This window comes from Oryza brachyantha, chromosome 3, assembly GCF_000231095.2.
Source record: "Oryza brachyantha chromosome 3, ObraRS2, whole genome shotgun sequence".
In the NCBI taxonomy this organism is placed as follows: Eukaryota; Viridiplantae; Streptophyta; class Magnoliopsida; order Poales; family Poaceae; genus Oryza; species Oryza brachyantha.
The window spans coordinates 7,876,493-7,886,762 of NC_023165.2; the positions used below are offsets into that span (position 1 = coordinate 7,876,493).

The following is a 10,270-nucleotide window of genomic DNA, read 5'->3' on the forward strand; positions in this document are numbered from 1 at the left end:
AGGATCTACTCTTCGAGTACGCCACGCCTTTCACCTCACCTGACTTCTCCTCAGCTTCTCGAGTACCCACTTTCATATTTAATATATGAACCATATATTCGGAGAAATTTATAAACATATCATTATAATTTTACAAAGTTGGAGATATGACATTGGTATCACAATGACATGTGGGACTCGTATGAGTCAATGATATATGGGTCAGTATGACATATCTCTAATTTTATAAAACTATAATGGCATCAATACAATTTTCCCTATTATTTATAGCATTTACGGTGTTAATTATTTTATCGCTCACTTTTTAACTAAAATCTTCTTATTTTATTCACACGTATTTTTTGAACTTTATCCACATATCATTTATTACGGAACAACGCCGTCTTTTTACCTCAAATTCAATATCTGATAAATGTATAAAAGATATTTATAGTTTTTAGACGGAGACAGTATATTTGCAATCTGCAAAGCCCGTCACCGTCTCACAACCTCCCTCAATAATCCCTACCACAAATTCCCTAGAGAGGCCAAACAAGTTAGATAATCACCGCCTCACCGGTTACAACACCACCAGTCATGTAGTAGTAATTAAGCTAAAACATCTCTTCCGACCAAACACACCCACCCTTTACACGCCCACCCACTCCGTGACTCCCACCACTGTAGCGGCTGTAGCAGCAGGTCCCCCATGCATCCGCGCGAGTTTTACTGCTCGGTGCTCACTCACCCGCGCGCGTGTGGGCGTCTGCCTCGGTCGGAAGCAGCTCGCTCGGCGCAGTCACAGCGACGACGGGCTTGCTGGAAGCTAGCGAATAGCGCGATCGACGCCGATGCGGATGGATGGAGCTGTGCAGTCGCGCACGCACCCGCGCGGCCCGTGAGGCCGTGAATACGGCGGGGGGTGGGGGAGGGGGGGGGGGGGGGCGGCATTTCTCAGCCGCGGATCGATCTCGTGCCGTTGCGTTGCCGCTTTCACCGATTTGGGGTACCTTGACGCGCGAAACGCGAACGTTCTACCTGCAGAAAGTGATTCTTTACCACACGCACAATATACTACTACCATGTGTCCATGTTTGATTGTTTTCCTTCCCAATCTGGTGCCCACAAAGTTTATTAAAAAAAAAAAAAAGAGGGACAGTTTGGCGATTTGGGACGGAGGTGCAGCCGTCGGTGCGACTGCCATGCTTGCGTCGAATCTTGCAGGGCTCGGTACGCTGTTGGGTTTGGTCACGACCCGATCGATCGATCCGGTGGAACGTACTGGTAGTACTATACGACGTAGATATAGGGGTAGCGGCAGCACGGGCTCTTGGTTAAGCGCGAAGAGATTTGGCGAATTATTACGTGTGAGGGTGTGTGTGGTCCTGTTTGGATGCGAGGAGCTGCATCCTATTCTTGCACGCTGAGACAAGCATTGTTCCTAGGGGACCCACCTAGGTAGAGGTAGCGCACGGCGCCGGCGGTACGCGCGTGTACTGACCGGGAGGCAACGTAAAGGGAACCTGTTTATGTGGAGATTTGCGGTGCCCTTTATGGTCCAACCGTCCAACAAGGCAACAAGTGGCTTGGGTCTTTGGGTGAGATACGAGCCGATTTGCCTGCTTGTTGGTGCTCCCGTACGTACAGCATCTACAACTGCCGCGATGTGAGCAAGGGCAGCAGCTGATCGTGGAGTAGTAGATCTATAACACTACCGGCAGTTATCACTCGACGACCAGGCAGGGTTAATTCGGAGCCACGACCCCCTTCCCGGCTAACTCCTCGTGCAGCGCGACACCATGCAATAACTAATAAGGTTACGTACGTGGCGCCCTACCGCGACGATTTCAACACGACAGCTCGCGCGTCGCGCTAACGACTGGCGTGGAGCCGTTCTGCGGCAAGCATCAGAGGCCGGCGCAACCAACGTTGTGTTGTGTCCGTTGCCTCTGATTGGTACTCCGTAGTCGTTTAGACATTTTTACATGCTGCTACAATAGAAAATGTGGTCATATATTACCACGGCAAATCGTGTAGTCACATCGGCTACGTACGCCTACCCGTACGTACTGCGGTTTCTAGATCGTGTAGCGCGGTACACGTACGCTTAGTATGGGTAGACAGTACAGCTTCACTATAAATGGCGTCGAATCGACCATCGAACTGTTTCCATTCTAGCAGTAGATCTTTCTTTGTTGTTTTTATGAGCGAGGGAAAATTGTACCGTTGATTTTCATTTTGGTCACCATTTACCACATGTGGTTTCACAGTGTCAAGGACAAATATAAGCAATGTGACATGCTACGCCACGTGAGCGGAGGAGGTGAAATGGCTGGGAAGGCGACTGAGTTTAAAGGCCACTCTTAGTCCTAGAGAAAATGACAGACACACATCGTTGGCTTTTACCATGACCACTCAAACGAATAAGTATTAAGAAAACTAGTGAAATTAAATGAGGAATATCGTGACATGTTATGGGCTTGTAAGTTTCTTTTTGCATATAACTCGACTTTTAAGCTAAAACATATATCTAAACAAATGAGTAACTTTCCCATTAGGCTTTTTGAAGCAATAAGCCATTCTTACATTTATAAGCTACTAAAAGCTAGATTTGAGTAGTCATTTTTAATCTATTTAAAATAGAGATAGCACCCCACAACTATCTTTGAAGTTTTAAAACCATCGGCTTAACTGGAAAGTCAGTTTATAAGACCGAAGTCTAAATAATGAGGATCTTAGTGGTGAAAGTTAAAAGATCATTTAAATAATGAAGGTAAATGTAGAAACCGTTATATCTCTATAGGAGGGAGTATTTGACACACCCAGACCGCATGTGTACAGTCTTCTTTTCGTCGCTGCCCAGGAACCAATGCACGTGCAATGCGTGGGCAGCCAGCTCCCGGTCTTTGTTGCGTTGCATTCGGGAGGGGCCTTCGTGCAGAGCCACGAAGGAATGGACAAGAGCAAAAAAAAAAAAAAGTAACCGTGTGTTGTGCGATCAGACAACACAGTGACAACCGCGTACGTGTTAAAACTGTTTGAGGTGTTGAGCTATTTCTTTCTTTCTTTTCTTTCGTCCGGCCTGGCCACCCGCGGCACGGGCAGGGCAGCCGTGCTGGATGTCTTTTCTTGCCTTTGATTTTTGGAGGCCCAACATACTTTCCGGGATCTCGCGGATCCAGTCCAGGCTCGGGCAGCGGGGAGCCGGAACTGAGTTGGAACTTCAGCTCGTTAAAGTGTGAAACGGCTCGTTCCTATTTTCTACTCCTTCTGTAATAGTACTTATTGTTTTGTACACGAATATGATCTTTAAAAACAATATTAGTCACCATTTATTTTATGATAATATCTATACACATATTATTGAAGTATCTTTTAAAACTATTCTACACAAGTAATCTCGATATTTCTAAATAAATATTTCAAATATTATATATGTGTGTATATATATATTGATACCCTTATTTTCCGCTTCTAATAACTTTTATAAGCCATAATTTGAATCTTCATATATATATATATATGTATATATATATTCACAAATTATTTTTCATTCGCAAAATATGTCATCCAGTTTTTTTTCCTGAAAAAACGAAGCAATTACCTCCTGAATATAATGGGCTACTATTTGTTGTTGTTTTTATAAATTTTTCCAACGTTAATCATGTCTGAACACAATGGTGTAGGTGTATTTTAACACGCATATAAACAATAACGAAGGTCCAGTAAAAGTTAAATGCCTAACCTTATTATGTAGCGTAAGCATGCATATTCTCAGCTTAGGTTGCGTGCTTCAAACCAGCTTATTCATAATTTTTTTCTCGCTTTATACACACGCTTCCCAAATTGATAAACAATATACTTTTATAGAAGAAAAATTATATATAGAAATTTATTATCTCCCTTTACTAGCTCTAACTTCATAGCAGTTAGTTTCATCGTTCATGGTATTAAATGGTTATGGAAAATCAGAAAAATCTTTCATCTTCGGTATTCTAGCTATCTCAAACACTTCCTTAGACATATATATTTAATCAAGAATGCTACTCTCTCTATCCCAGAATAATTGTATTTTTTATTCGTTCCACACATACTAATAAAAAAATAAAAACAACAATGTCACTTTATCTAGTCCTAATGCATATGACTTACACTTTATTTAGTTCCACTGTATTTGTTTCATATTTTTCATAACTCCAATACAATGATTACTAAAAATAATCTTATTTTGAGATAAGAGGGCACAAATGTGAGATTATTTTGGGACAAAGGAATTATTTAGTTGTAAGCACAATGAGCACTTTGGGTGCAACCCACATCAGCTGAAGATTTGACGCTCTACAGGATAAATATTGCCGAACGCTGACACGGGAACGACCCTAAACAATAGACTCAACCGGACAATTTTTAGACACAATAGAGAAGCGAGATGATAGGAAACCATGACATTTGATATATACAGTATATGCTAATATATTTAAAAGGAACAAAAGTAAGGTGATACAATGATTTTGACGATTGAATGTTCTTTGTTTTGAATTGGCCTTAGTCGCCACATTTATATACATAAATAAACCTTCTCTAACCTAATTAAGCATATAAAATCAATAGAGGTTGGAGCCCAAACCTCTAAGCCAAAAAAAAGAGCTAAAAATTGGACTTAAATTGGAAGCTCATTGGTTGTTTTTTTACATAAACCTATTGGCTTTTTACATAAACATTCTAGCTTTTTAAACAAATTTTGTTGTGAGGTTAGCCCAGTAGCAACGAAAGTACTAGTAGAACACACAAAAAATATATTGGAACGAGTTAAAAGACGATAAGATGACTTAACTACTTGTATGGTCATGGCCAAACATGTTATATGATTTTATATGGAGTTATCTCTAAATATCAACTATCTCTTTTAAGACTGCCATTGTATTTACACTGTTTCTTGCCATACCAAACATTTATATTAGTTGTTCAGACTTACCATCATCGAAGACAAAACCACTAATGCAAGGATGCACCGTCGGCGATAAGCTGCGTAGGTAATCTATCCTCCGATAAGAGGCAAGTGACCCATGTAAATATAATAAATTTAGATTTATACACTTCTATCATTTTTACCTTTTGCGTTTCGGAAGACAGGCACAATACTCTTCTGCATATATTTTCATGAGCTAAACAAAAAGATCTCGCACCAACAGAAGTATCCGAAAAATTCCAGCTAGTTACCGCTTGTGACTTTTTGTAAAACCGGTTATACATTCGCCGCTGCATGTTCGACGAAATGCCTCGTCGAGTACGCCACTAAGATTCGCTCCGCATCTACGTCGATTCCCCTCCGCTCCGCTTTCCCGTCCCGGAATCCGGCGAGATCGAAGCGGCCCCCCCGCCCCGCGCTAATCCGGCGCCTCGCCGCCGCCCCCGCACCGGGGTTTGGATCTCCGGGCTCGGGAGTCGGGAGGGAGGCCTTGATGGTGCTTTGGATCCGGAGGGCGAGGAGGAGGCAGCGATGAGCATGCTGGCGTCGGCGGGGCTCCACCGGCTGCGGAGGTCGCCATGGGAGGTGCTGTGGTCGGGGCTGGCCTCCTGCGGCCTCACGCTCCTCTCGCAGCTCGCCGTGGCCATGGTACCCCGCCTCTTCCCCTCCCTCTCCCTCATCGCCATGCTCCCCATCGCAGGTCCCTGCTTGCCTCCTTTCGCTTTCGCTTCCCCCCCCCCCCCCCCCCCTGCGTCTTCCTCTGTGTGCGAATTTTGATGTGCTCTGGTTGCGTGCTGCGCAGGCGTGGTGTTCCTGGTCGTTATTGTGGTGGGCAGGTTCTGGAGGAGGTTCATCGGAGTGGCGGTGTCGGCGCCGCTGTTTGTGCTGTTCAACATCCTCTTTTTGTGGGGTGTTTACGTGTTTGTCATTCGGGGAGGTGAGTTTCCGGAGCGTTGCATTCGTTAGACTCTATAGGCTGGGCACACGCAATCCGTAGTGTTAGAACTTGCATAGTGGTTTGTCGTTGTGATACGTTATTATTCTGAATAGAAGGGGATCATTTTTGCAATGGGATGCATTCAATGTCTATTGGCATACACATATGCTATCCTTGTGGTATTGCGTCGATTTGGGTGAAGCCGATCAGCTTTCCTCGTGACTTGCATTGTAGAGTCTCTAGTTAAATACATGTCATCAACTACTCAAGTACGATTTAGGCTCAATGTAGTGTTCATAAGTTGCCATAAATGGGCCCGGGCATGACCCTTAATCCTTGGAAATTTATTGCATTTATAATGTCACCTGGCTGTAGGATATATAGGTGATGAGTGTATCGTTTCTGTAATGTTCCTATAATTGGTCCTTTGCTTTGCAGGCACTTCTTCCCTGTTAGATATGGTAATTAATGCTGAATGTGCAATGCTTTTGTTTGGACTTTACAGGTTAGCTCTTCTAAATGTATTTTTTACAGTGCACTTAACCAAATCTAAGATACATTAGTATATTACATTATTGATATGCAATTCCTAAGCTTAATTTTATTGATATTAGTGAATGATTACGTTGAGGATTGAGGTTTTAGTTTTGTTTGCTGACTGCAGGATATTTTCTGGTGATCCTGGCATTGTTGCCTATGAATCTTCATTTTTTGAAGAAGCTGGCTGCAAGGATTTTGTGGAAGCCATATGCCCGAGTGAGGTGCTGAGGAAATAGATTTTTAAATAGAGCTCTTATTTTTAGTTCTAATATGAGATATGGAGTTGCATTAACATGTTGAAATGTTCTTTTTTTTTTTTGCTATAGAAACTCTCATCACTTCCAAGGGTAAGGCACTGTAACTGCTGCAAAGCAAATGTTAGAGGTTATGATCACCATTGTCCTGCATTTGGTAACTGCATAGGTATAATATCCCATTTTTTGTGTGGTAGTTTTTTTTAATCGTTAAGTTATAAGCACAATTGTAATTGTGGTGTGTACTCTGCAGGGCAGAAAAATCATCGGCTGTTTATGGCCCTTTTGACAGGATTTGTGGTTGCTGAATCAACATATACAATTTGTTCAACTAAATGTATGTAGCTAACTTCCTTGCTCTATAAAATAATTTATTTGTTTTTCTTAGGTAGCAATCTTCATTGCTTCAATAACCATGACAATCTTTCGTTCTTCTAATTAAAGACAGTGTATTGCTAACAATTATGTACTTTTATGTTTCAGTTAGCAAACTAGACTTTCAGAGCCATGATTTCTACATTAAAGCTTCTTTTCGCTCTATTTTACAGATATCACTAGATGCATAAATTCTGGAGCTATAAGATCAGAGGTATCAACTGCCATCATCCTATTTTGCATATGCAGCTTACATGGCTTGCCAAGTGATACGATAATATGCTAGTGTTGTTTTTGCACATTCTATTGAACTCATCTCGTCAATAATTGTTCTGTTAAGTCAGGTGTTATGTCTTTAGGAGTGCCCATTGATTATCTCTGAGTGCTTCTATACCACGAGCTGAACTGAGACAATTTACCTCTAACCTTGTATTACCATTGCACTATTTTCGAGGCACTTTGTTGTGGATAGTTGATGACATTCAACTTGCAAGCCTCATCGTCAAACTGTTACATGGGATAGTCTATTTTAGTATTCTATGGTATTTGCTACTTAGGATAGTCTATTCTAGTATTCAATGGTATTTAGACTCATTCAAATTTCAAGGGAATTTCGTTTTGTACTGTGAATTCATAGTGGCATTCTTTTTCCTCATAATTTTAGATGAATTAGAATCAATATGAGTGGCCATCCAACATCCATGTGTGCCTATTTTGTCATCTTGCCACTTCTATGAATTAGCCCTTCATGATCTTATCTTACCACTCACTAAAACACGCAGGAAGTCGTGCTTCTTGTTTGACTTGTCCATCAAATAACATCATAACTGAGCATGTGTTAGAATGACTGATACTGAAGTACTCTGTTTACTTCACAGAATCCTCTATCTGTAAACATGGTAATCGGCGCAATGCTCTTCTCTGTTCTCCAATTGCTCTGGCAGGTTTGTTCCTAATCACCAACAATTGATAATGGCCTTTGCTACTATGAGATTACCTCTCCATAATGCCCAAGGGGAAATATTACTTGAGAAAAAAAATTCTGTTCTCCAAAATTGTTGATTTGGAATTAATTGCTAAAGAGATAAATCTACCAGAAGACGCTAGACGTCTTGTCTCTATATACTATAAAAAGATGTAAACTTGAACCCATGGTAATGAAGGAACGCAAACGTGTTTAAATAATGCTCAATATCACTGATATGTACATAGCATTGGATCACTAGATACCCAATAAGAAGATGAGCCAGTATTTCTGGAATGGCTGTCCAAACTTAATACAAAACTGTTTAGAAGATAGGTTTTTTTGTTAAACATCCTATACTTAAGTTAACACAGTGTTCCTACAATCCTACTTAAGTTAACATCACAAAATAATAAAATTAAGACAAAGTGCGAAGTACTCGTGGTTTTCGAACAGTCATTACATCAGTATATATCATTGTTGTGAACTTCTAAAAAACAAAATTAGAAATGCAACCAATCAATTATTAACACTTGTGGCTATTATGGGAAGTATCTAGGGGTGGTAATCACCTAACTATTTTGCCTATAAAATTTTAGGGTTGGGTTCAAAATAGGGTGGGCTAAAATTTTATATATTTGAGCTAAAAATTTTTATGGGTTAAATAGAGTTGTGAAAGGACCCAAGGGTTTTAGCCCATTACCACCCCTAGAAGTATCAGCAGTTCAGCACTAACTTGAGAAGCAAGAATACACCCCCCTTTGATTCAAAGGAAATTTATAGGAATTTTAGAGGATTTCATTCCTATAGGAATTTTTCTTAGAAAGCCCTTTGAATCAAAGAAATGAACCCTATGAAATTCTTATGGAAGTCTCTTCCTATACAAGTTTTGGAGGAAATTTAACAAGAGGGAGAACCTCATAGAAAAAAATCCTTTGAGTCTTTATTTCTCAAATTCCTGTGTTTTTCCTGTGGTCCAATCAAACGGTCATTACTACGTTTTTCATGTGTTTTGCAATCCTCTATTTTTCATATTCCTGTCAGAATCCTATGTTTTTCCTATTCCTCTGTTTTTTTGTTCCTTTGATTCAAAAGGGCCCTAAAAGATTGTGTGCTGATTGGTGACTGTTGAACATAAGTACGCCAACAATATATCCGTTGCTGGTTATTTTTCATTCATTAACTGTACTCGAAGTGACAACCATAAGACTACTGTCAACATTGTACAGGGTGCCACTCCGGGGTTGGTATTCTGTGTGCTAGTTTGGATTCACATTCCTTACCTATTTGCTTAGATTGACCAAGTATTTGAAAATTGTCAGCTACAATATCCTTTGTGTACATAGGCAAAAAATGGAACTCTGACAGAGCATTCAAGGAGAGCATTTTATATCGACTGGCTGCATTGCATTCCTGTGCCTACAGGAATTGTGCTAGCTACACTTTCTGCCACCTTTTTTATTTTTCTCATGCTACTTGTATTAAATCTGTTGCTATCTTGCTAGGTTGTGTTCTTGATATGGCACATATATTGCATCTGCTTCAACATCAAGACAGACGAGTGGGTAATGTCAACCTTCCCATGTTTTGGACTCTTTCTTCATCAATTGCAGGCCATCTTCTCGTTTGCTGTTTCTTATAGCTAAGAGGTGAGATTTTCCAGATAAACTGGAAGAAATACCCTGAATTCCAGATGAAGGGACAGCCTCAATCAGGTGCTTTACCTGTGTATATATTGTGGTTGAGTGCACAATTCCTGCAGTGGCATTTTAACCTGATTTGCCTCCATGCAGATTCTGAAGTCAAGTTTGTGAATCCATATGACAAAGGCATTCTCTGTAACGTTAGAGATTTTCTGCAGCCGAGATAACACGAGATAATCTGAAGTAGACTACAAAGACCTGATCTGAGAGACGTTTAAAACATGGGAAATCATGCATCAAGTGATCTGGAATTCCGAAAGATTGTTTTTGCCTCTTACAGCCAAATTGATGGGAATTTGTTGTGAGCATCATTTGGCCACTAGTTAGATCAACACGCAATTAACATTCTTTGAAAGCCTTATTCTTGAGCGGTAGCTGTATTACGTTGAATGTTGCAGCAGACGTGATTTGGGTGTTCCGCCCAAGTACATACATCCTGTAATTCTAGAAAATGATTCCATTGTATGGATTTGAGGATTACGATCGTATTCCTTCATGCAATATTTTAATATCTTGAGGTGCTATTTTGTTTCTTTGAAAGATCTAACG

The 10,270-nt window shown here is 40.7% G+C and overlaps 1 protein-coding gene across 2 annotated transcripts; it reads left to right on the plus strand.

Moving 5' to 3' along the window:
* Positions 1–5,087: 5,087 nt before the first annotated feature.
* LOC102712895 (palmitoyltransferase Hip14-like) lies at positions 5,088–10,270 on the plus strand. 2 transcript variants are annotated; one of them, XM_015835655.2, is made up of 11 exons: positions 5,092–5,648; positions 5,751–5,885; positions 6,324–6,390; positions 6,550–6,646; positions 6,752–6,848; positions 6,933–7,016; positions 7,228–7,268; positions 7,933–7,998; positions 9,524–9,583; positions 9,682–9,733; positions 9,812–10,270. In XM_015835655.2, exons 1-11 carry the CDS (start codon positions 5,480–5,482, stop codon positions 9,886–9,888), a joined length of 945 nt encoding a protein of 314 aa, XP_015691141.1. In that variant the 5' UTR covers positions 5,092–5,479; the 3' UTR covers positions 9,889–10,270. The 2 variants fall into 2 exon arrangements, with proteins under 2 accessions (XP_015691142.1, XP_015691141.1); XM_015835656.2 differs by lacking the exon at positions 9,682–9,733 and having other exon boundaries at positions 5,088–5,648; positions 9,524–9,667; positions 9,812–9,902.